Source organism: Astatotilapia calliptera, chromosome 11 (genome assembly GCF_964374335.1).
Source record: "Astatotilapia calliptera chromosome 11, fAstCal68.1, whole genome shotgun sequence".
Classification (NCBI taxonomy): domain Eukaryota; kingdom Metazoa; phylum Chordata; class Actinopteri; order Cichliformes; family Cichlidae; genus Astatotilapia; species Astatotilapia calliptera.
The window spans coordinates 3,130,686-3,157,426 of record NC_137432.1 but is presented as its reverse complement, the minus strand read 5'-3'; the positions used below and the strand labels follow the sequence as shown (position 1 = coordinate 3,157,426).

General features: G+C 43.4%; 1 protein-coding gene across 2 annotated transcripts; it reads right to left on the bottom strand.

Moving 5' to 3' along the window:
- Positions 1-1,546: 1,546 nt before the first annotated feature.
- Positions 1,547-14,136, bottom strand: nod1 (nucleotide-binding oligomerization domain containing 1). Of its 2 annotated transcripts, XM_026183372.2 has the most exons (13): positions 13,980-14,136; positions 13,786-13,869; positions 12,520-12,718; positions 11,905-12,079; positions 7,865-9,677; positions 7,710-7,793; positions 5,364-5,447; positions 5,193-5,276; positions 4,833-4,916; positions 4,664-4,747; positions 4,388-4,471; positions 4,201-4,284; positions 1,547-2,102 (listed from the first exon to the last, which is right to left on the bottom strand). In XM_026183372.2, the coding sequence occupies exons 3-13, from the start codon at positions 12,694-12,696 to the stop codon at positions 2,030-2,032; spliced, it is 2,826 nt and encodes a 941-aa protein (XP_026039157.2). In that variant the 5' UTR covers positions 12,697-12,718; positions 13,786-13,869; positions 13,980-14,136; the 3' UTR covers positions 1,547-2,029. The 2 variants fall into 2 exon arrangements, with proteins under 2 accessions (XP_026039157.2, XP_080163866.1); XM_080307740.1 differs by lacking the exons at positions 13,786-13,869; positions 13,980-14,136 and adding an exon at positions 13,385-13,467.
- Positions 14,137-26,741: the final 12,605 nt, after the last annotated feature.

Here is a 26,741-nt window from a genome sequence, read left to right as displayed (position 1 = left end):
GTGACCTTTCATACTCTGATGACACTTTAATCTCGATTCAGACTCTGTGGCTGTTTTCTGACGTTTCAGAAAGACCTCCACAGATAATTAAATAAGAGAAAAGTTCCAAAATTTTTAAGAGGCCACAATAAAGATCGTATAGATGAACTGAGACATAATGTTGACGTACGTCTTCTTCTTCTTTCATGTATGAACATATGTGAGGGATTCATTGCATGGTTAGATACATTTACACTGACGGAGGTGTGTCACAGCCCAGGCTGTAGCCAGGATCTACCCTAACGTAAGCCGAACGCCATCCAATCAGAGCCCTGTAAATCTGTCTTACAGAGTGATTAATAAAGTTAAACTAATGACAGGTGTTATTAGTTGCAGTGACGCCCCATTAGATGCTAAATGACAGTCCACACCATGATGGGAGCTGGGTGAACTCTTTCAGTGACCAGCCTCAGATTCTCAGTTCTCCAATGGCTTTTTGCATTATTGTGTAACTTGGGTCATCACGATGGGGCTTCCCCTGTTTGCACTGGCAGGCAGAAATCCCCTGCACAGCCTGCAACTCGCTGGAAAGAAAGAAAAGAAAATCTGGCACTTATTACTGTAGGCACATGGAGGCTGATCAATACTGGACCTTTGCTTATTCCAAAGAATAAAACAGTTCTAATGTGAATATATGAGACGGTCCTGCCTCAGACTTTATCCAGTTATTAGGTCTCTACTGTCTGAAGAAGCACAAGGTAAATGTGCTGGGTTCATGACGCTCCCAGCATTTTGGCCATCATCATCATCATCTTCTCATTTTGAAACCACACATGGTGAGCGAGGGAGGAGAACGAACCTGAAGCTAAGTAAAAGTAAGTGGTGGTGCAGACTACAGCCTGCTGAGGGAAGGTGTGGTGTGTTTATACCTGAACTCAGGTAAGTGGCAGAAAGCTGAGACAAATAAACCAATAAGAAAAAGAAGAAATCACTCAAAGATCAAACGAGAGGCTCTGAGAGCTGCTGGTTGCTGCTGTGTTTGATAGTGTGCACCAAGAGAAACAGTCCCAGCATGCTTTTTATCTGCAAACTGTGGGGTCTGAGCCCCGACAAACAATCTGTACAACAAAAGAATCATAGCAAGCTTGAATATTTCTGTATGTGCATCCATAGAAACAGGATTTCACAGCATGTAGGTCTGTTAGCCTGTGGGGTCCAAGCAGCTAGCAGCCTGGGTTAATGTTCATACTGAACAGCACATCAAGGCACCTGTGTGTAAGGAGCTCCGGCTCTCTGAAACGACCACGCTGCCTGTTTGTTTATTAAAGATTACCTGGACCAATCAGACGGCTGCTTGGACAATGTTTTTTAACTGAATCGACCACAATGAAGCATTTTGCTTTGTTTTCTTCCTAAACAAACACGCACAAACAAGGACTTGAGGCCATGTGTAAAACACGTTGGTAGTGATATACTGACGTGTTGGCCACGTCTGAAACAGTCGAATCAAAGTCTTCGCCCGTGTTCGACACAGGAACCGCATTCACACATTTGCCACTCAGGAGTGTTTGGGCTCCACTTATTTATTCTTGTAACACTTTAGGTCACATCTATGCAGGAACACAGGAAAGAGTTCGAGACCTTTGAAACACCATCAAGTGAAAAACAGCATTTTTGTAACAGTAAGATGAATATAAAAGAGCATTTACAGTACACACAAAACAAGGTGTGCATGTGAGGAAGTCAGCATGCTGTATACTTCTTGTTTAAGCTCCCACTTCCTAACTTTTGTGGAAAACTGTGAAACACTTGTTGAAATTTTAGGGGAAAGTCCCCAAAATGAAACACGGTGATGTCGTTCAGAGATTTCAAAAAGAAACATTCTGGGTTTTTCGCTTAAGAATATTAAATAGATAAAAACACAGACAATGGAGGTGGTGCGACTTTATCCCCGCAGCATCGGGTGAAACTGTTTGCTGACACCAGCACACGGACCGAGCGCACTTCCTCCTTCACTCAGCTCCGTGCATGCGTCATGTGAGGTGCCCAGTCAGTGGAACCGCAGCCGCTTCTCCGACACAAACTGCTGCTCTTCCTCTTCAGAGAGCCGGTTTCCTTTCACGCTGCAGAAATACAATCAGACTCCAGTCATGCATTCACAGGGACAACGTTAACGACGGCCCCACGTAACCTGCAATTCACTCTGTGGATGCTGTCAAAGACGGGTGACGGGGAGAAGCTGGACCTAGTGTTGTAGAGGGCATCTCCCTGCTAGTCTGGGTCCAATGTGGATCCAGCTCAGCTCCAGATCGAGGAGATCAACACGTCCCCACCACCAGTTACTTCTGTTGGCACGTACTGGCCCGACACTTTAGATTATGCTGTGTTTTTCTTTCATTCATCATCGGTAATATCTCAATAGACCTTTTACTGACGAATCAATAAATTCTGTCTCCGCTGAACATCTGAATGATGTTTTTCCTTCCTCCTCAGTAATACAGAAAGCAGAAATTTCCTGTTTTTTTACTGAACCTGAAATGACTTGGGACAGCTTCATTCCTCTATTTTATTCGCTCGCTGTCGGTTTCAACAGAGAAATAAGGGCCATCAGCAGAGCTACACCCTTTGAGCCTATTTACGCACTAGTCCATTATTGTAGGGTCTACCTTACAGTAGAGGCGCCTGATGATCAGATCAGTGGTTCTCAAACTTTTCACAATGAGTACCACCTGATAAATTCTAACGTACCACCCTTATGACCCGCATTAAAGTACAGTAGTGTGTACATGAGACAATTTTATTTCTTATAAGAATATTATTTATCTTAACTGTCATAAACAGGATGTGACGTAATGATAATAAAAACATCTGTACCGCATTAAACCATCACAGCAGGTGGGATATCCAATCTTTAAGTCAGTGGTTCCCAAACTTTTTTTGCTGGGCCCCCCTTTGTTTTACATGAAAAATGTTTTGCTCCACTGCGGTTTATTTCACTCCTCAAACATTTAGTAAACAATTAAGCAAATACAATAATCTGCAATAAATTACAGGTAGTAATAAAATAAACTACTAACTCTGTTACGCTGCGTCCACACCTACACGGGTATTTTTGAACACGCAGCTGTTTCATCCACCTAAACGGCGTTTCCAATCACCGAAAACTGAGATTTTTTAAAACTCCTTTTTTGCGTTTACGTGTGGACGAGGTCACACACCGTCAGAGGTATGTGCCTTTTTCCACGTCACGCTGTGGCCACGTTATTGTTTACATGGGATGAACTGCAGAATAGCAGATAGAGACAAAATACTGTTAATCTGACTGTCTGCAGGTTTACACGCAGTTACTGTCCCTCCATTTACAAAGGCAGAGGCGTCACGGTGGGATTATTTTACGTGTAGTTGTTTTTTTTGTGTAATAATATTCAACATTGCTATCAAATCAAAAAAAATCCTCTCTGTGCAAAATGGGTTTAAAAACATAAACAGCTGTGAGATCCTGTTTGTCTGTGATTTGAACCGAGGGAACAAATCGTAGCAGGATCAGCCTGATATTATTTGTATCCAGCTGTAATTTTACTGTATAAAGAGCCAACATCTCCAACATGTCAGGAGCAGTTAGTCATTACAACAAGTGTTTGTGAACTAAAGATCAAGAATGTGGGATCCTGTTTGTCCGTGATTTGAAGCGCTGCTCCTGACGCAGGGAAACCAGTCCTGCAGGGAGACCTACCTCAGCACCTGTGCAGGTGAAGCCAAAGGGAAGATTTGCTTCACCAGGTTTTCTAGTCTTTGGCTCAGAATGAAGTTGGTTTGGAAACATATTCAGCGACGCTTCATCTCCTGCTTTGCGTTTCTGTGGGCGCCTGTGCTAGCAGTGTCCAAGCCTTGTTTGTTTTTTTTCCCCTTTTCACACCGCGCCCCCCCTGCAATGGCTCTGCGCCCCCCCTAGGGGGCGGGCCCCACACTTTGGGAAGGTCTGAGCTAGCCCAACTTCAGTAACCCTGCAAACATCACTGCTGTTTAGTTTCCTGTCTTCGTTCATGTTGGAAGTGATAGCAGAGCATTCAACAGCCTCACAGTTACCGATCAGTCCCTAACTAGCTTAAGTTTGTGTCCGGAATAAGTTGGACTTCAAATAATCACCCACCCTCTGCTTGGTCTGACATAACCTTGAGGGGAGAATAAAAGACCAAGATGTCAATTTGAACTGATGCTCACCATATCTCTTTGAGTGCTTTGTTGTGAGCGAGGGCCTCAGCGAGCTGCCTGATCCCTTCCACAGTGAACCGGTTGCTGATTAACCTGCAGACCAACAAGCAGTGACTTACAAAGGACACTGAGCTGTGTAAGAGCTCCGATCCATGCTGTGTAAACAGGGTGCAGACTGATGCTGTGTTGTCCTCACCACAGGTGGGTCAGACCAGTGTTTGCCTGAATCATGTCAGCCAGGTGTGGAGCTGCATCATCGGTCATTTCATTCTCCACCAACCTAAAAAGCACAAACAGTAACGGCACACAGCCCTGAGACTGTAGTCACTCTGGAGAGGCAGCATTGACTGTGACGTAGCTCCACATCCATAAGGTCAACCATGCATTTAAGCGCTGCGCTGCGAGTTCAGGTGGCGCATCCCAGCTCTCCTACATTACTGATGTCGACTGAGATAATACAGACTGCACGTACCAGAATATCCTGAGTGCCGTGTTCTCTTTCAGTGCTTCAGCCAGGCCCCGCCCACCTCTGGATGTAATGCAATTGGCCGACAGACTAGAAGACAAAAAAAGAGTAAAGATTTTAATCAGTAAGTCTGAATGGGCGTTTTTATTTTTGTGCCGTTTTTATAACTTCCTACCTGAGGTTGGTGAGGCTCGGGTGGTTCCTCAAAGCTTCTCCAAATGCTTCTGCTCCCTCATCGCCGAGACTGTTGCCCCACATCCTGCAAAAATGCACAGAAAGCCTGATCAGGCACCTCGTTACCAAGTCCTTCCTCAAATGTTTGCAGCTGGGCTAAACAACACAGCTAAAAATGCCTCTCGGTGGGATTTCTCTCTTTGTCACATCTGGTTTCAGTCACCAGGGTTATTTCTGTTGTGCCCAAACGCTCAGAATAAATGCTAGAAACTTCCTCTGTCACCATTAAAGCTGCATTTTTACTTTGTTTCTTACGCCTCAGCACTTTGCTGAATTTCCTGGATGAACACTGAATTCTTACCCAACGTCGAATATTGACGAGCTCTTCTTTATGGCGTTGGCCAGATGCCTCCCACCAACACTGGTGATCTTGTTTTTACCAATCCTACAAAGTAATGTCCAAGTATTCAAGGTTAGTAATGTTAGTAAGGTATGTTGGTTTTTTCCCCAAATGGAGATATGTTTAACTTACTTGAGAACTCGCAGTTTGGGGCATTCTTCGATGATCTGAGCAACAAGCCTGGCTCCAACATCTGTGATGTTATTGTTGTAAAGCCTGAGGACACAAATGTAAAAATATAAATCACTGTGTGTTTTTGGTTTTTTAAAAAGTGATTCAGACAGGTTTTGGAGAAAGTGGAATAACATAGCGAGCTGCTTCATGCAGGCAACTGAAGCTGCGGTGCATTATAGCACATTTAAAGGACATCAAGTGTCGGCGGAGTGCTGAACAGAGGGATAGTATCCTCAAATAAAAAGAATTACAGAAGATAAGATGAAAACATTATTCCAAACACTGTAAGACATCCATAGTTGTTTGTAAAAGTATATGTGTCTATATAAACACCAACGTCCTCGCTGACACCAAACACTCCAGCCCAAACTGAGCAGTTTTCTAACTGCCTCAGAAACGTCAGCAGTGCTGCTGCTGCCTGCATCAGCGTCAACCCCTCCACCATCCGCCTGGATCTACTGTTAGCAATTTGAGCGAGTTGCTGCACAGCTCTTTTAAATTTGATAAACAAGTGTCTGCTGTAGATCTAGTTTCTACCAATTGCGTCTCATCTCCAAGACTAGGCATTACGTTCCGCATAAAGACTTGGAAAAGCTTATTCAGGCCTTTGGGCTGGATTACTGCAATTCCCTTTATTTTGGTCTTCAGTCTGCTCTTCTTCACAGACTGCAAACTGTTCAAAAATGCGGCGGCACGCCTTCAGACTGGAGCTGGGAGGTTTGCCTCTGTTACGCCTGTTCTAGCTAACCTGCGCTGGCTACCCATTAAATCTAAATTAAAATACTGCTGCTTACTTGATCAACAACACAGTGCTGAGCTACCTTACTGAACTCCTTCGATCGTATATTCCTGTTAGAGCACTAAGATGATCTACTCAGTTACTCTTGGTGCAGCCAAGATCTCGGCTGAAGTCTAGAGCGGACCGTGCGTTTGTCTTGGCTGCACCTGATTTGTGGAGTAACCTACTGCTATCCAATCATTTAAATCACGGTTAGAAACCTATTTATTTAACCTTGCCTATCTGATTTCTTGACTTACTCTATTTCTCTTTTATACATATCTTTTTTTGTGCTTTTGCTATGTTTTTATTTGATTTGCATTTCATGCTATTCCTGTATCAGTGACACTGACCTGTTAGCATATTTGGTACTTTGTTGGTCTTATAATATTTATGTTCTATTTTCTGTCTTTTTTGTTAAGCACTTTGGTATAGCGTTGGTTTTTAAACGTGCTCTATAAATAAAGTTGTTGTTGTTGTATGTGCCACACGTGGCTGGAGTGATGAGCTCAGAGCCTACAAACCAAACCAAGGATATTTATTCACTGTGGCCTGCTCAACGCAGAACATGGAAGTGGATCCTAAAAGGAAAAAATGTATCACTGAACAAATCCTGTCACAACAGCAAAACCTACAGACCGTTGCAGGCACAGTGAGCCAACCCGTTGTTTAGTAACATTTCTGAACCTTGGCAATGTGAAACAAGACGTGTCGAGCACAGAGCGTTTCTATTCAATTCAATTTTATTTATATAGCGCCAAATCACAACAAAAGTCGCCTCAAGGTGCTTCATAGATACAGAGAAAAACCCAACAATCATATGACCCCCTATGAGCAGCACTTTGGCGACAGTGGGAAGGAAAAACTCCCTTTTAACAGGAAGAAACCTCCAGCAGAACCAGGCTCAGGGAGGGGCGGGGCCATCTGTTGTGATTGGTTGGGGTGAGAGAAGGAAGACAGGATAAAGACATGCTGTGGAAGAGAGACAGAGATTAATAACAGATATGATTCAATGCAGAGAGGTCTGTTAACACATAGTGAGTGAAAAAGGTGACTGGAAAGGAAAAACCCAATGCATCATGGGAATCCCCGGCAGCCTACATCTATTGCAGCATAACTAAGGGAGGATTCAGGGTCACCTGAATTCTGACTTACTTATTTCGCTCAATGACACAAATCAGTTTATAACTTTATACAACTACCACCCAGATAACTGGATCAGAGAGAGTTTGAATGCTGAGTGAGAGCAGACAGTGCTGAGCCGTTACTCTCAGATTCCTCCATGCTGTGTTAGCACTTCCACATCATTAGCAAACAGTGCACTGCTGCTGAAGTGTGAAGGAGTGAACATACACAATGGAAAACTGAACTGAACAGACTGGGCCCCTGGGTGCTACTGAGGTGTCACCGATCCCAATCTGATCCAAAAATCAGATCAGTCGCTCCCAAATGTTGATGTAATCACATCCAGCACCCTGATATAGTCTGTTGTTACGACAATGACTGGCTTTACAACGTTTACTCACCCCAAAACCTCCACAACTTTGTGTTTGCACAGCTCCTCTGCAAGAATCTCGATGCTGCTGTCGGACAGGTGATTCACACACAGTCTGCAGGGGAACAGTTGTATTAGAGCTCAGAGTTAAACGAAGCAGGTGTTTGAAAGCACGGCCGTACTCACCTCACTACGGTCATCTTGCAAAAGGAAGGCTTGAGCTGCTTCACCCCATAGTCACTGATGTTGTTGTTATCCATGTCGAGCCCCAGGACTTTCTGACGGTGCTGCAGCACAAAGTTCAGGGCGGTGCAGTCACCCGAGTACACGTTACAGTAACCCAGCTTGATGAAGCCGGCCGTGATGCCTTTCGCCGTCATCTGAGCAATGTCTTTGCTTCCCGTCTCGAATATGCACCTCAGCATCCACAGGAAGTTGGGCAAGACGTGAACTTTCTTGCCTTCCTGGCCGTCGTAGTGGGGTAAGCCACGCAGGTGCAACTTGACACTAGTGGAAAGGTACGACTTCAGCAGGGCCCGTTTCTTCTTCAGTAAGACGGGAGACACCAGATGTCCCATCAAGCCTCTTTGACTCTTGGACAGCAGGCCGCACAGGAACAGATTAGTGAACTGCAGGTGTTCGTTGGTTGCAAACGGCTTCTTTTCGCTGGGCTTTGAAGAGCTACTTATGCAGGAATCAAGAGGCAGACAAGACACCTTCCTTCTCCTGCTGCACTCTGTGAAGAACTTGAGGATGGAGCTGGCAGCAGCCTGCTCGTCCAACACCAGAGCAAAAGCCGCCAGGAAAGACTGAAGGGTGATGTGGAGGAACTCAAAGGTAGCGGAGCTCCCGCTGGCACCCTCCTCACTAACAGGTCTGAGAAAGCCGAGAGTCAGATCTTGCTCCATCACACCACACTCACTGATCTCCTCTTGGCTGGAAATGAAGCTGCCTCTCTCCATTCCCTGCAGCGCCAGCTTGGCAAACACAGCAAGAGGCCTGAGCCCTGCTTTGAACGTCTCCGAGGTGCAGCGGGTGCTTTTCTTCAGCAAAGACGGAGCAGGTGTAGCAGAGCGACTGAGGAACACTTCGGACAGCAGGAGGAAGATGTCGGTGAGCGTGATGCAGGTTTCGGGCAGATGAAAGCTGTCGTGCATTGTGTGCAGGTGTCCAAAGCTCTTAAATACAATCCAGCAGAACAGCGGGGTGGAGCACAGCCCACAGAGGTGGGGGCTGGCATCCAGCTGAATGGACACCAGCTCTCTGTGCTCCTGCTCCTTAAAGTGCAAATCAGTGTAAGTCTTCAGGTGATCTGGGGAGAACCCACGCAGAGCCACCTTCTTTCTGATCACCCTGCTTTGGATCTCAATCCCTGTCCGGGCCGTCAGCACTTTTTGAGAGCCCTTGAGTAATTTCCCACAGAGCAAGCTGATAAGCAGCTGGAGCGGGTTGGCCTTATCCTCCGGTGAAACCACCTCAGGCAGGTTCATCAGGTCGACGTCCTCCTGAATCTCATCGTAGCCGTCGAAGGTAAAAACGACTTTCTCTGGGAAGCGCAGGATGTAATCAAACACTTCATTGTCTGGATCGTGATCTGGGTAGCAGTTGTGTTTGAACAAAAGGTCTCTGAGAGAGATTTGTTCTGCGTCCTTGAAGGTGCTGAACATCCTACAGCGAAACTTAAAGAAGAAGACTGCATCCGTCTGCAACTCTTTTATGGACCAGAGGTTCTGGAGCTTCTGCAGAAGGATGGATTTTCCCACACCAGCATCCCCCATTACGTAGATGATTTCACCTTGGGGGTTGAAAGCTGCGTGATCTCCCAGGAGCTGGTCCACACTCTCTAAGAAGCCCAGGCTTTCATTGCAGTCATTTAGCAGTTCCATCACAGTGTCAGTGTAGAGGTCCTCCAGCCGCGTCTCCTCTTGCTGGCCATAGGACATGATGAAGCTGGTGTCCTGGCTCATGTCATGTCTTAACTTCTCACAGTATCTGCTGACTTAGTGCACATTAAAAAGTGTCAAAGCTTTGATCAAACTCATTCTTAAACAGATCTAGATCAGTGCATCTGTGCCGGATTCACAGCACTTCACTGGTTCCACATGCTGCCATGTTACAGCCTGATAACGAAGTAAATTCCAGTCAAGTTCAGCTCAAATTCCTGAACACAGTAGTCCATAATGACTGAAAAAACTCAGAACTGGTGCAAATGTATTGAAAATAAAAAACAAAACTTGACATGTGTAACTTTTTCCATGACACTCGGGTGCATCCTGTTTCCACCGTGGTAAATTCAGCTGATTGGGCATGGTTTGGCACACGGCTGTCTGTATAAGCATGTCAGTGGCAGCCATGAAGTCCAGTGAACGAATCATCTTCAGGTCTCTGAGACAGCATTGCACAGTGAAGCACTGTGAATACTTTCCAAATGCACTGTAACTCACAACACTACCACAATAACAGCAGGTATCCCAGCACAGCAATACTATAATAATAATAATAATAATAATAATAATAATAATAGATTGGATTTATATAGCGCTTTTCTAGGCACCCAAAGCGCTTTACAATACCACTATGATCTTCTAATCTAACTGTAGAAGACAAAACTCCTCTAGAAAGGCAAAAAAGAATTATGCGCACTAACATAGCTATTCAATTTTCCATGTGTTCACGTTTTTACAGGGTAGAGAACACATAAGCATGGGGGAAATCTAGAGTTTTATAAGGAGGTGTTGCTCTTTGTAAGAACTACAAAAAAAGTGAAGCAGAGAGAACTGAGGGAGTGGAGTGTTTACAACCCGAGTGCCGCCACTGCTCAGCTGTTTCATAAATGACCAAAAATAGCAAGAAAAACGTATCAGATTAAATAAGAAAACAAGAGCAACTGGCCCAGTGTGAGAAAGCTCCAAACGTTTAAATAAAGACTGACTGCTCATCTTGCAGCGCTGCTGTGTGTGTGCGTGTGCGTGTGCGCGTGCGTGCGTGCGCGTGTGCGTGTGCGTGCGTGTGTGCGTGTGTGTGTGTGTGTGTGTGCGTGCGTGGGTGTGTGCGTGTGCGTGCGTGTGCGTGTGCGTGCGTGTGTGCGTGCGTGTGTGCGCGCGCGTGTGCGTGTGTGTGTGTGTTATCTGTAGCTACAGACGGGGGATTTCTTCTGGGTTTCTAAAGAGAAAAAAAAAGTGTGTTCTTTATGATTTCGGTGCACCGTGTTTTATTGGTCATCACATGATTTAAGGGAGAATTGCAGCGTGACGTTGACTGGTTCCAGGTAGGGAAGCTTTTGTGTGGCTTAATTACATTTAGTTAAACTTACATGAAATTTAGACCAAAAGCCTGAAAGTATACAAACAAAAGTTAAACATAACTGATATCAGTTCAAATGAATAATAAGGTAAAATGTTACAAATGTGTCCAAATGTGTTTAATAATGTGAAAAGAAATCATAAAGAATAGTGTGCCCACCTAAAAAATGGCTGTCTGGATATTTTGTATCAAATATTGTTTTGCGACAGAGTGCAGGTTGCCTTCTGTTATTAGTTGTTTCTTAGATACTGGCTTTAACCACTGCGTTAGTTACTCTAGCTTATCTTACTGTATCTGTTACCCTGTTTTATCCACACAGAAATAAACTGTGAGGGCTGACAGAGCTGCTTTACAACGTTTGTCTCATGTCCAGCTAAATCATTTACTTTTACAGTGCATGTTACATCATTTAAATCTGTGAAGTGGGCAGAAATGTGCACTGAAATTGTGGCATCACTATTAACATTTAAGACCTTTGCATACTGAACATATTTTGCTTTTCAAGTGCTTTTAAGATATTCTGAGACTTGAGGAGGTGGTAAGGCTGCGCATGTTTCATGCTCTCACAAACAAAAGTTCTACAAGTTCAAGTAAAAAATAACAAATAAAACAGCTTTAAGTCAATAACATTCAGGGACTCCTTTAATCCTGCTGCATCAGCCTGATGGTTACTGTCGTTATTCATTTAAAACACCCACATACTCTACATATAACTTCAGTCACTCAAAAAAACCTCGCTGGTTTCTACAATTACAGTTTGAAATATAACTACACTTTCTGTATAATCATGTAGAAAATATACTGTTACTCTTGTTATAGATTCTTATATTCTACCATAACGGCTCAACTGGTAACAGCAGACTGACTTCTTACAGATGTGAGAGCTGTAAAGTATGAAAGAGGTCAAAGATAATGACACCTACTTGGATCAGTGTTAACCACCTTCATCACTGCTACATCTTCACTTGGGTTGTAGTTGATCTCTTCCAGCCATGGCTGCAGGTCTATGTATGCATCACATACTTTATAAATTATGAAGATGAAATATTCACAGGCCTCCTCCCCTTTGCACTGGACCAGCTCCAGGACTTTGCGCACCTAAAAAAAAAAGAAAAAGAAAAAAATCATGAAAGAAATTCAAATTTATATTTAAAGTTTTTAAATTGTGAAGTATGTATGCAATCTACTGACCTTAAAGGAGAGGTCAGAGGTCAAATGTCATTTTATACAGTACTTTCGATATATTCACAAAACACACAACACCTGTAGGAATGATAGCTGTCCACCAATGAATTACTAAGTTAACCTTGAAGACCTTGATGGACGATAGCTGACGTGGGTCGTTAGCATGACCTCACCCTCCACAGAGTTTTACAAACACACAATCCAAACTTTTCAAGCTGTCACGTTTACACACAGAGTGATGACACGCACACATGCAGACACTATCACAAACATCACCTCCTCGGAGAGGCAGTCAGGAGTCGTATTCAGAGATTTTTGAGCACAGTTTTTGTCTGGGATCTTCTTTTTTCTACCTGATCAGCCTTGGTGGCAGTTTGCTGAACAATCTCAACATCCTCCTGACAGAAGAAGCCACAGGTGAACAGGTTGTCCAGGATGCACTGAATGCTCCTCAGCCTGGTCACGAGCAGCTCTCTGTGGTAGGTGAGGAGGCTGGAGCACGGCACCCTGGCTTCTTTTATCTGATCCATATTTACAGGACAACAGTCAGCTCTGTGGAACAAAAGATCAGAAACGACACTGCTGACAGCATTTCAACATCACATGGTAAGTTTCTTTCTTCTCCTTCCTTATTCTCAAGGGGTCACCTTTGTGACTTGCACATGACACAGATGGTCACACCTGATGCCCTTCCTGACACAGCCATCCCAGATATTTCTTGAACCCTGTCATCACCCTTCGTGTTTGGAACACGCGCTAACCATGTAACCACTGTGACACGATTTTTGCTAAATCAAATGAACAAAGTGAGCAACAGGACTCACACAGGTTCACTTCTTATCATTTGAAACTGATGACAATTTAGTTACAAAATTGCTCGAGTACAAACAGCAGGGTCTCGTTCTTGCTTTCAGCCGAACCTTTGTGTGAATGTAAGGACTGTTTTATTGGCTCCTTTCTTTTAAACCCATTTTGCACAGAGAGGCATTTTTTGAAAAATGTATTGATGCAATGTTGAATATTATTACACAGGAAAAAACAACTACACGTAAAATAATCCCACCGTGACGCCTCTGCCTTTGTAAACAGAGGGACAGTAACTGCGTGTAAACCTGCAGACAGTCAGATTAACAGTATTTTGTCTCTATCTGCTATTCTGCAGTTCATCCCATGTAAACAATAACGTGCACACAGCGTGGCGTGGAAAAAGGCACATACCTCTGACGGTGTGTGATGAACTCTGTATTCCTCGTCCACACGTAAACGCAAAAAGGTTTTTAAAAATGTGTGTGCGCGTGCACGGGGCCGTTACCGTTTGCGAGGTAACTTTCCGATTCTGACCACACGTGAGCAGCCTGCATCTGTGAGCTCGGTCTGAAACACTGAGTGCATGAGTACCGGTGGCTGCATTTCACAAATACTGTAAACACACAAAGGCTGGCAAGAACTTGTCTGACCTGCAGCTCGCCAAACGCGGTTTACAGATTTATCACTTCCGAAGTTCGTGCTACAAATATCTTTCCCACCTTTAGTCACAAAGTAACACAACATTCGGGCGTATTTTCCCGCTTTTACCCTCAATCCTGGAATGGCTCCGTTTTGTTTACGGAAATACAAACCTAGTGAAGAAGAGTCCGTAACTGGCATGAACGCTTAGCCTCTACCTCTCTTCCCTCAGCCGTGCTGACCCTGTTAAAGAGCACCTGAAAGGTGCCAATAAGAAAAAATGATGTCTCCGAAGTTCATTGCAGCCCACAGAAGAGTTACCCGTACTGGACGGTATCGTAGGTACAGAACCATAAATCAATCCTACCATTGTGCTGGGTCCACACCAAAGTTACAGCCGGGTTAGAAAAGAAAACTAAAACTTCTGTTAAAATGCACGACAGCCATTAGGCTACAGTTAGTGCCTGTGCCGCGCCCCTTAGAAAGCATCAGCTGTAGCCACAGATGCAGGAAGTAAAAGCGCTGTGAATGGATGCGTCATTTCTTCACGGGGTTTCTCAACCTATGCGTGCTGCGTTCAAGGTCCCGCTAAAGCTGTGGAGTCCTGCACGTTAGTATGTCCACCCATCTCTCTCTATTTTTAATTCTCTTATCCAATTGCTGGAGGAGAGGTGACGGGGTGGTGGTACACCTTGCACACGTCGTGTAAGTGTATCTATGAATGAATGCATAAATCCATAAATCCATGTGTAAATAAGCCCCTGTTTAAAATCTTTAAAATGAAATAAATGTGTTACAACTTGAATAAGAGTCAACACTATGACCAATGTATTGTATTGCATATCAGCTGAAGTTGAAATGGGGCTTCTTTTATAACAGGCCTGCTAATTTGATTAACTACAACTATCACTGTCGCCGTCCTCTCAGGCGCGTGGTTGGTCCTGGGCGTTCTCCTCTCTGCCTCCTCGTGTTTTTCAGTAAACTCGGATCGCCCAATAAAAATAAATATTTAGTAAAGGAAAAGTGCGTTCAGACATCTGCCTATCACAGCGAAGTCACATCGGAAACACTATTTTGACCAAGCTACCCACCACAGCAGGTTGATAAAGCGCCCCCATGTGGCCGCCGTTACTCATCGTCACCTGCGCGCACAGTCTGAGAGGAGGAAAACACACCCTGACTGTGAGCCGACTCGCCTTACTCCTGCTTCCATCATACTTTTAACATGTAAAGGTAGCTGGTGGAAGAGAGAGCAGTGTGTCAGGATTAATGTGATGAATTATATGTGAGCATTCTGGACTGTGATTCTGAATAGAATTGGTAAATTATTCTGCAGTTCAAGAGTAACATCCTCAGTGATTCATCAACAATTTCTAACTTATGGTAATAATTATAATAAATTATAATAATATTGTGGAGGTGTGTAAAGATGACAGGAGAGGTCTCAGTGTGGGCCTAAGCAAACGGCCAGAACAACTGAACCTGTGAGGGAGAGAACTGGCAGAGGAAGGTCCATCCTGTGAACGAGGCTGGTGTAGGCGCGCAGGAAAGGCAGGAGGAATTTGAAACGCTGGCGGTTGGGGGGATGCTCCTGGGGGGCGACCTGTGGAACCGCTCACATTAGCTTACGGGTTGTATGCGGTTGTGTGGTGGACCTTGGCCCCCAGTCCATAGCTGACCAAAGCTCTAAAACGAACTGGGGGCCTCTGTCTGAGGTAATGTCCACGGGGGGGGGGGGGGGGGGGGCGAAACGCGAGACCCAGGTTGACAAAAACGGTAGTATAGGTAGTATACGCCAGGGGGACTGCACCGGGTGGTGCGGTCAACAATAGTTAAAAGGTGCGTAAAACCGTGTGACTGCGGCAGAGGACCCACCGGATCAACTTGTACATGAATGATGATGAAGAACTGCTCCAGGGGTGCCTTGGTGTGTTTATGAACCTTCGCGAGCTGGCAGGGAATGCACGCCGCCCATTCCTTCACCGATTTGTGAAGGCCCGGCCAACAAACTTAGAGCTGACCAGTTTAACAGAGGCCCGGACCCCCGGATGAGAGAGAGCATGTACCGAGTCAAAAAACCGACGACGCCATAAAACGGGAACTACCGGGCGAGGGCGGCTGGTGGAAACGTCACAGACCAGGAGAGGGCCGCCGTCCTGCACAGGTCTGTCCTCCAGTATGAGGCTGTCTGCGCGGATTTAAGCGCGAGGATGTCGGGGTCACCGCTCAATCTTTGGACATTGTATGGGCTCAAATTGTGGTCATAAATATTTTGTACTTGTAAATCAGGATTTGTATGTGTAAAAAGATTTCTGTGTGGACTTTGCCAAAAAATACGTGTGAAACTCTGCACCAGTGTTGCCAACTCCTCAGTAAGGAAAATCGCTATTGGCTGTCCTAAAAGTCGCTAGAAGTCGCTAAATGACGTCATCGCCTAATTTGCATAATTGGTCCAGCTAATATAATTGTAACCTATGTTGTTGGAGAGAGAAATAACATCATGAAAGAGACAAAGTGAGTAAAGAACGTCCTAAATGCAGTTAGAATTTATTTAGAACTACAAATTAAATTTATTTTAGCAATTATTGATTTTTTAATGTCACAATTCCAACCTTGCTCCTTTATCCGGGCTTGGACCGGCAAAAGTGACCCGAAATGGGCACTCTGGTGGAGTTACTTTGTGTGTGTGTTTATAAGTAGTTTTAAACCTTGTGATCCACAAAACAGCACAACAGTAAAAGAAGAACTGACTGCGTTACAGTCAGTGCGGGAGCAGCGGCTTCGCGCATGCGCGATTCATTTGCAGTTCGGACGCATAGGTGTGAACATCTTCTGCCCTGATAGCAGCGGGGGGAGGACTGTCCTCCGCCCGTGAGCGCTTTGGAAGGGGCGAGGTACCCACGGCAGCACCCGCTGCTTGTTGAGAGTAAAAGCGATACTCGCTTTCACGTCAAAAGGTCGTCATAAATAAGTCTCCAATAACACCAGAAAAAGTCGCCAGATTTGTCGCTAGTCGCTTTTTAGAAAAAAAGTCGCTAAATATAGCGACAAAGTCGCTAAGTTGGCAACACTGCTCTGCACTCAAGTTTCAAGGTACAGCTATGAAATTTGACCCTATTTTTCTTCTTTCATCTGATTGGCCAATGTCATGTCAATCACAAATTTAACTATCCAATCAGAGAACAGATGGGTTTGGCTATTGGAGGACAGGAGATGGATCACAAAATAACCGTAATGGTATAAGCACATGTACTCAGTCCTGGAATTGATGAAAAACGGATTTTCAGCAGATATTTATGAATGCTCATTAAAAGATTAAATGATCTTACAGGCCGACAGGTTAACCCAGAAATGTTTCCAAGTGGAGATCAGGAACCAGCTTATGAACCTATTGGTGGTGTCATGATCCTGAGTCCGTGACTCAGTGATTTTGTGTTTGGTGTATTTATTGTTATTATTTTCATTATTCTGTGTGGGCTGTTTTGGGATGGTTTGTGTTTTGGGATTTTAGATACTGGGTTTCTGGGTTTGTGCTCCCTCTGTTGGTCCCTGGTGTTAGTGTTCCCCTGTCTCGTCAGGTTAATCAGGTCCAGCTGTGTCTCCCACCTGTGTGTGATTTCCCAGTGTCCCTCTGTGTATTTATAGTGTGTGTTTGCCTCTGTTCCTTGTCGCGTCGTCTGTGTTCATCCTCTGTGTCACCCTGCGTACTCTGCATTTCTCCGTGAATCCCCTGCGTGTCCTCCCTGCGTGTCCAGTTTGCTACTCTTTGGTTTAGTTTCTCCCAGTTTAGTTTATCCTTAGTCCTGTTTTGCCATCCCCACTTTATGTTCAGTATTCTTAATAAATCACCCTCACATCTGAATAAGTGCTGCATTTGAGTCCTCCTTTCTACACTTCACACGGCTGCGGCCCCAGTCGTGACAGGTGGACTCTTTGGCTTCCTGAACAATCTTTATTTTGCTCTCTATAATTTTTTGGAGGCTGAATGAGCTATTAGATTATTAGAGGAACGATATGATGATTACACTGACACTGACTTTGACAATGACAATGTCAACATTCAAAATATTAATGTGAGAGACAATAATGCCAATGTTGACAACAATGAACTGCATGATGATCACAATGCTGTTGTTGTTGTTGTTGTTGGTGTTGAAAATGAGGATTCTGATGAGGCATTTGAAGACTGTGTGGATGTTCACCAGTACATCCCAGAAGAGGATCCTCAGCCGGGTGTATCCAGGAGGAGGTCTAGAGAGCTGTATGAAGAAGATGTGGAACCAAACAAAAGAATCAGATGGAGCGAGGAGTTTTCTGATGATGACTCTGACTTCTTTTCTGCTTGTGACACTGATGGCGAGGGCTGTTTTGGTAATATTGCTGATGAGGACATCAATCAGCAGGTAACAGAAGAAGGGCCGCTGGCTGGTGGATCCACGAAAAGGTCCAGAGAGGAAGATGTAGATGAAGAAGAGCGTGATAGCAAAAATTCCAGGCTTGCAAACTCTGATTCAGGGACCAGCTCAACTGTGTACGATCACTCTGAGAGCAGTAGTGATGAACGTTTTGAAGATGCGCAGGAAGAGCTTGACAACCATGAAACTGGAGGCTCGAGGAAGCGTTCCCAAGAGGATTTTGAGGAAGAAGAGGAATACTTGCATGTTTGCAAATTTCGGAGGTGTTCAAATGAGTCCACCAGCACCTGTGATGACGACTCACTATTTCGATGGGTTTTTTCTCTGTCCTTTTAGTAGGCTGATGGCCTACTCAGGTGACCCTGATTCCTCCCTCAGTTATGCTGCAATAAGCTGGGTATACACTGTGCAATTTGTACAGTCGCGTTATTCAGCTCCTGCTCAGACTGTACGATTGACTCAGGGGTGAGTAGTAGGTCACAATGCTGGGTCTCACACTATACGGCCCGCTGCTCTGTGCGACCTGAGTGCTCACACTGTGCGTCCATAGCATGAAGGTTATGACACAAAATTTTACACTATTTTCACGGTTGTTGCGGTCGTGATAATTGGGGTGGCTGTAGCTCAGGAGGTAGAGCAGGTCACCTACTGATCAGAAGGTTGGTGGTTCGATCCCTGGCTCCTCCAGTCAGCACGTCAAGTATCCTTGAGCAAGATACTAACCCCAAGTTGCTTTCTGATACATCCATTGGAGTGTGAATGTAGTTAGAAAGCACTAAGTATAGAGACAGTGTTTGTGAGAATGGGTGTGATTGGGTGAATGAGGCGTGTTGTATAGAGTGCTTTGAGTACTCCGGGAGAGTAGAAAAGCGCTGTATAAGAATCAGTCCATAATTTTGTGAGGCCACATCGAAAAGGTTCGGACGAGCTTGCCAAAGTTCTACAAACCTCCATCGCTTGTGTCCAGATCACATCCGTGTAGCTCCATCCTTTCACTTTCATTTCTGTGTTTGTGCGTGCTGCGGTGACACCCTCACAACGGCCGACAGGATTTCAAACAGGTTTGATTTTCTTACGACCAAACGATTGTTGATTGGGAGGTGTTAATCGCTTCTCGTTACCCCATGTATACGACGCACAACACATGATTAACTCGGGCCGATCCCCAAAACAGTCACATGACTGAAAAATCGTCTCAAAATGGGCCAAAAATTGCACAGTGTATGCCCAGCATTAGGCTGCTGGGGGATTCCCATGATGCACTGGGTGTTTCTTCTTCACCCACTATGTGTAAACAGACCTCTGCTGAATCTTACTTGTTATTAACCTCTGTCTCTCTTCCACAGCATGTCTTTATCCTGTCTTCCTTCTCTCACCCCAACCAATCACAGCAGATGGCCCCGCCCCTCCCTGAGCCTGGTTCTGCCGGAGGTTTCTTCCTGTTAAAAGGGAGTTTTTCCTTCCCACTGTCGCCAAAGTGCTGCTCATAGGGGGTCATGTGATTGTTGGGTTTTTCTTTGTAAGTATACCTTACAATATAAAGCGTCTTGAGGTGATTGTTGCCGTGATTTGGCGCTGTATAAATAAAATTGAATTGAATTGAAAATGGAATAGATGTCACTGTGATGATTTCTTCCCTCCATAGAAGGCTTAGACCCAAATGCAGATTCAATGCACATGGTTAAACTATTTATGAGACTTTGTTTAAAGAGAGGGAATGGAGAACGTGGCTCGAGCTAGGAGTGTCAGCAGAGAGCAGGAACCAGAGGAAAAGCTATCGAGAGACTGAACACCTGGCTCCTGATGGAACAATCCAACGGGAATTCTGCAACAGAGGGAGAAGTTGTTGCTGGACGAGTAAGGGAGTTTGAGGGTAGGATGAGTATGCTTGCAGAAGAGATCTAAACACAGGGGAAACAAGGTTAAACACAGGGAAGGAGCAAGTGAGAACTGGAGCAGAGGTGAAGCTTAGTTACCACTGGAGATGGCAGAACAAACTGGCGAGGAGTAGCAGGCAGCGCCGGTTTAAGAAGCCCTCCTGCTGATTGTTTGCAGATGAGGCCCAGGTGAGAGGCTGGAAACTCCACCTGTGAAGTGTGGACACAGAATCCAAGTGGAAAAGCTCCTCAGACACTTCCACGGTGCATGACAAGAAGGATGAGGAAGCATTCATTGTCCATCCATCAGTCAGCGTAATGCCCAAAAGTTTATTCAGATGTAAAAATATTACATTTTTAAATAAATATCATTGAAGAATATGAAAAAAAATCTGTGTTTTTATTGACACTGCATTTCATTCATGTGTCTCTATTGGACAGTGTTGTTGTCACAGTTTGCCAGGGAAAACCTGGCAGGGCAAACCGTGGGGGTGAGGGAGGAGCACCCAGGTGCGGAGCTCTGTGAATAAGCAGTGCGTTTGTTTACAGTGATAAGGAAAATAACAATAAATCCTCTGTGCACTCCCGACTCCCGTGACGTGTCCTTTTCCCAGTGCTAGTGTTCCTGTCTCCGCTTCTCCGTGATGAGCACCCCGTGCTCGCTGTCCTCTCGTCTCCCCACTACTCCTGGGAACATAAAAGAGAGGCAGCCGTCAGACACACCATAATGCAACAGACTTAAACTAGGCAACTGGTCAAGAGACTAACGTGAAGCCACGCAATGATCCCGCGTCGGAGAGAGCTCCACCACATCCTCAAGTAGCTCCTCCGATCAGGCTGATCAGCTGCAGGTGTGTCGTGGTCTTCAGGTGTGGCCAATCACCAATGGTGGAAAGTAACGAATTACATTTACTTGCGTTACTGTAATTGAGTAGTTTTTTTTGTGTATTTGTACTTTTTAAAGTCATTTTTCAAGTCGGTAATTTTACTTTTACTTAAGTATATTTTTTTTAAAAGTATTGTACTTCACTACATTTTCAATCACACCAGTTACTGAGTAAATTAAAAGAACAAACAAAAAAAACCAACATTGTGCTTCGGAAATACTGCAGGGAATGATGGGTAGTAGAACAAATTGGCGTTGGGTCACAATAAAGATGAGTCTGACATCGGTGGTACGGATCCAGCGAAAAAAGAAACCCCGTCGAATTCTGCTGACCCTGAACTCGAGGAAACCGATGTGAACCCCTGGCCGTGTTTAAGGGACCATTTCGGCTTCAAGTGCAAGAAAGGCAACAGCTTTATTATGCAGTGCAAGCTGTGTTTGCCAGAGAGACCGAGTTAGCAGCTTTTAGAAATTCCACATCAAACCTGCGCAACCATGTAGAGGTAAGTTAGATGAAACCTGTACATTTATTTTAGCAAAAAGGCTGTGCTCAAGTTAATCACATTAAGACATAAGCTGTTATTGGGCACGTTGTTGTCCACGCAACTTAATTTTCTTTTACTGGATCGGTGAATTGCCAAAAGAAAATGTATTTACTTACATTTTTCCTGTTTGTTAATAATAATAATTTATTTTAAAAAAAATAGTTAAATTAGACAGAAGACAGAAGCGGCTACTTTCTTACTTAAGCCACATATGTTCACACATGTGCAGAGGTGTTTTTTTCTGTTCTCAAACTGATCTCCCTGTTGGAGCTCAGTCTGGGGGGAGTTATTTTTTCTCCTCGTCTCTCCTCATGTTGTGCATTTTCCATTGTTATACCTCTCTGACCTGTCTTCCCCATGTGATGTTTGTGTAATGTATGTATGGTTGGAGGGCAAGTCGGCGCTGGCAAAGGTCGGCAGCCTTAACCCAATTTCCTTCGGGGTCAACCTAATGAAGTCATAATAACCTGATATTTAGAATCCCCATTTCCTTTATGCTTATATGTTGTCAAACAATGGCAGTAAAAACATAGTGTTACATTAGCTCTATATAGCATTATTTCTTTAACCATAAGATTAATCTTGAGAAGAGGTCAAAGGTCAGTTATTGTTATGGGGTCTTGCTATATGTTATGACACAAACATAGCAAAGTTGTAAGTATCATAGTTTCTAGGTTCTAAGGCTTTTTGTCAGTTTAATAGTGAGCTTTACAAGATTGATTTTCGTGCCAAAGGCTGGCTCGCTTATGACCGCTAGACCTGGAAACAAGACCTCAAGCAATTACTAAGGCTAATTAGCATGGCTAGCATTTTAAAAACATTTGTTAAATGTTGTCATTGCTAACATATAACTGTTTAAAAGCATGGGGAGTAGCGAGAACGCTAAGTTATTGTTAGCTTTGAAAAGAAAAATGTGAAGATGTAATATTAGCATGAGCTATATGCTAATGTTAGTCACCAGATGTTTGCTTGAGTGATTTGCTGCTTTCTAATATCTGTGTTTATTTCCTGGTATACCTATACCTACGTGGTTAGTATACATGCTGCATAAAGGCTGACAAAGGCAGTAAGTGTAAATGATCATGAATTAACTGTAAATTACACTGCGGTGAGCTCCATTTATATAGTTGTATCACGTGAATGGTTAAAAATAGCTTAATGGACAAAAATTTGTAAAATGCTCCAAAATCAGTCTCTGTGGTAACAGCATCTTCAGGATGTCATGACGTCAGAACACACAGGTGTAAACACACCAGATCCCGGTCTTCTCCTAACATCCTGTTCTTCTCCGGATCAAAGGCTTTATTGAAATAAACTATAACTTTTTCCCTGCTACAAAACGTGATGATAAAAAATAATAAAAATAAAAGAATATAAAAAAGAATATGAAAACAGTAATCATAGTATAGTAGTAATAATGGTATTAAGACCTTATGTTATGGTATTACTTTATAATATATCTTATTATATAGCAGACAGATATATTGTATTACACAGGGATAGCATGTGGTAAAAAGATTCAATGTATCTGTCCTTATGGCAGATACAGTCCTTGTGCACATTCCTAATAATGCAGATTTTGTGTTAAGAGTTTTTAGTTGTTTGTTTTTTTGCTTGACCATGGTTTTGAGACATACCTGCACAGCTTTGTGTGTTTGCAATTTTTACTTCTGCCAAGGAGGTTATGTTTTTAGTAACTTTTGCTTGCCTGTTATTTTTTTGTAAACATCATAGCTGAAAAAAATTGAATTAACCCTGATCAAACTTTGTAGGGGTGTAGAGTGGGGTTATGTAAATTTAGCTTACATCTTCTTCAAGGTTAACTTTATTATTGGTCAAAAATGAACAAAAACCTTTATAATTTAGAAGCTATGATTCTTAAAAGTGTGGAGTCTGTGGTCAATATATAAAGGTACTGTGTAAAGATTTAAAATATCCCATTACATCTGACCTCTGACCTCTCCTTCAAGGTCAAATGAAGTCAAACTTGTGTCATTCAGTCTGACATAAATGTAGCCTAAAATGCTTTTCTCTCATCATCTGCTGAAACTAACAGATGTAGCTCTGTTCCTTTAGCACTTGGTGTTTATCACATTCCTAATGTTATTTTAAACTTGTTTCCTCACATGTCGTCTTGACTACGTGGTTGAACGTCCTGCAGAAGAAGGCCTTCCTGAAGTCATCAGGATCCTGGATGACAGTCTCCCGAGAACCATCTCTTCTGATGAAGAACAGGACACTGATACCCAGAGTGTCAGTTATGGTGAGTATATCCTTCTCTCATCCTCCCCCTCTTCTCACGAAGTTTCTCCTTCAACCTCAGTTCTCACCTCCTCAGCAAAGAGAAGCAGAGAAGACATCTGCACTGAAGAGGTGCAAGGTAAGTGATGACACGTTCTGTGGCCCTTCAACATCATCAGGTTCTTTTGGTGTCAGACGCTTCTGGGAAAGGCCTTTTAACCTTTCACTTGATGACAGTGACTGAATAGGTAATGTTAGAACTTGTTTTTAAACTTTAAACGTTTAAGTTGGTCTTTGCGTCTTGCAGTGTTTGTAAGACACTTTCTTGCTTTGAGGACAGCTTCTTGTAAATATGCTTTACTTTTTAATTAACTTTGTAATGTTTAAGTTAAGCCTTTGTGTCTAGTGATGTTTGTAACACAGCTAACTAAGAATATCTGACTTTTAAAGAATATTAACTAACACATGTGAAATGTATTGTTTTTTTCTTAATATGTGACATTGCCTGTGTGACTGTAAGGTAGTGTTTTAGGTGTTGTTACTTCTATTTTTGTTAATATCACAGGTAACTGTTGAAATGACTTGCATATTTTTTCTCAAGCTCTAGCTCACCATGCAGGACAAAGGTAAGTCCGTACTTAATGTCAACACAAATAAGTAGAAAAGGTTTAAAAATGATGTCGTGAACTGACTGTAGTCTCTTGTTTATACATAAGGTATAGCCTGTGGCTCAGGGATCAGAGGTAAGGTAAAAACACATAACAGAAGAAAAGTAAATTGAACAACTCTGTGATCTGTGAATTCATCCTTTTGTCTTTGTCTTTTTGTCTTCAGGTGCTTTACACTTGTCCTCCCAGCATTCTAGACGGCGCTAACACAGAGAGATGCTCCACCCAGAAGACAGCCTTACCCCAACCCGATGAGAAGGATGGATGAGCAAATGACAAACGGGAGAGTGGTGCTGTGTTCCAACCATGTAAGTTATCACCTCACATTGGCTACAAACTGTCTCGAAGACTAAATCCTTCCAAAAGCTGGTGTAAATCATCGTCCTACAGGACTGTAGGTCTAAGTTTATTTATTGTGTGTATATGTTGAGTTTAAAATAGCTTTTTAACAACATGCTGCAGCTGCCTACTATGGAAATGCTGTTTTGTGTTAAAATTACGTCTTTCTTGTGTTATTGCTTTGCAGGGAAGCTGAGAGTGGACAGAGCTGCACAGAGGACCAAAGATCCACTCTCAGCACTTCATGCCTGACTGGCCACAGCACCACCTGACACCGCCTGCACAGAGGGAGTTGTGAACATGCACTTCTGTGTCGGTGGGTTTAGGATCCTCCTCACACACACACGGATGAAGACTGTCACTGGAAGATGTCTCCATTGGATCAGCAGGACATAAGCATTTGTAAAATATTACAGTTTGTGATGTTTTATACATGTTTTTATTGCTTCACTTCAAACTAGGAGATATAAAATAAACCAGTTTTCATAATAGTTTCTGTCTCTTTAGTTGTTTTCTTAATAAGTTATTTGGAACATCATTGCAACCCGTCAGCTTTTTATTGAGGATTTAGAAAGTTGCTGGTGGCCCGAGTGTTTTTGTCACATGGTGAAAGTGACCTCAGGGGGAGCAAATAGAACAACTGCACAATTTGGGGATTCACAGACTTTGGTAATCGTTAAAAAATGAAGAAAAATTGTTCTGTGTGAACAAGAAGCTCAAATATAAACCTTACTGACACAAATGATCTGCTATCTGTAAGCAGGAAAATGTTTTCATGAGCCTGGGTGAAGCTAATTTGTATGAGTTTAACCTCCTGGTCAGAAACTTTTAGAAGATTAATACGTGCACCCGCTGATTCTTACTTGGCCTGAATGTTTGAATGTTTGCAGTTTCAGGTCCTACTGATCAGTTTTAAGTACTGTAGAAAGTGAGCAGCAATTTAATCGAGTTCTGGGATGAAATGGGACAAAAGGGTAATGTGACAGCCACATTAGTTCCCTTCCCTCGTTTAACAACGTGTAAGCAAACTGCTTTAACCTGCAATTTACTGCATGTTGTTAGGCTGCATGGTTCAACCACAGTCTGCTAACCACATGTGGTGAGCAAAGGTTTTGAGGTCTTGCTTGAGCTACTGATGAAGTTTTATTAATGCTTGTTACGTTTCCCAACCACATTTCATCTCGATGGTCCAAGGCTTACATCTTTAAGCTCACAAATATACTTCTGTAATTAATCAGTAACCAATTTATTACTTTAAGTTACAGTGTGAGGGGCATTGATGAACATAAATCAGATTTAACTGGATTATGTGTTTAGGTCAAGAGACACAGACCTTCATCTTCAAGAGGCTCTTCTTAAAAGTCTGATCACGATGTTTGTGTTTGTCTGCAGCATCACTGCAGCAGAGAGGGTATAACACAAGGCCACAGTCATGTGGTATTCTGTCCTGCTATTAAGTGAATAAAATACTGAAAAAACATCTAGACACTAAATACAGTCACTGGCCACTTCATTAGTTGCCAGTACTGTTTTGGACCTTCTTTCACCTTCAGAACTGCCTTAATTCTTTGTGGCACAGATTCAACAAAGACCTGGAAACATTCCTCACAGATTCAGTTTCATATTGACATGATAGCATCACACAGTTGCTTCAGATTTGTCGGCTGTGCATCCATGTTGCAAATCTCCTGGTCCACCACATGCCAAAGATAATCTGCTGGATTCACATCTGTTATAAAATGAGTATACTGTGGTCATAAAACGATGGGCATGGTCAGCAGCACAGCTCAGGGAGGTTGTACCTCTGGAGAGGCCCCTGAAGTTTTTACCAGTGAAAAGAACGGAGGTTTCCTCACAGTGTTTCCTAGTGTTTCATCAACAAAGGAGAATTTATTCCTCAGACTGTGCAAAATTTCTTTCATGGTTATCCTGCTGCAAGGGTGAGCTCTGAGATGGGCCCAAGCCATGCTTGCTCCTCAGCAGTCTTTATTTAACCTGATATGTCAAACCCAATTATTGTGGAAGACTGCTCTGACTCTGGAGAAGAGTTATGCTTTCTGTTTTTTTAAATGAGCAGTAATGATACTTGTAATAAATGTAGCCTTTATGCAGCTCTGGAGGCCTGGATCGCTGAATTGGACACTCGAAATCCCACCCT

Excerpts from the sequence above, each read along its gene's own strand:
- nod1 (XM_026183372.2), bottom strand. The coding sequence starts at position 12,696 with ATGGATCAGATAAAAGAAGCCAGGGTGCCGTGCTCCAGCCTCCTCACC. Across the intron at positions 5,277-5,363 it reads CCCAAACTGCGAGTTCTCAA|GATTGGTAAAAACAAGATCA; the intron begins GTAAGTTAAACA and ends ATTACTTTGTAG. Across the intron at positions 2,103-4,200 it reads AAAGCACTCAAAGAGATATG|CGTGAAAGGAAACCGGCTCT; the intron begins GTGAGCATCAGT and ends GTATTTCTGCAG.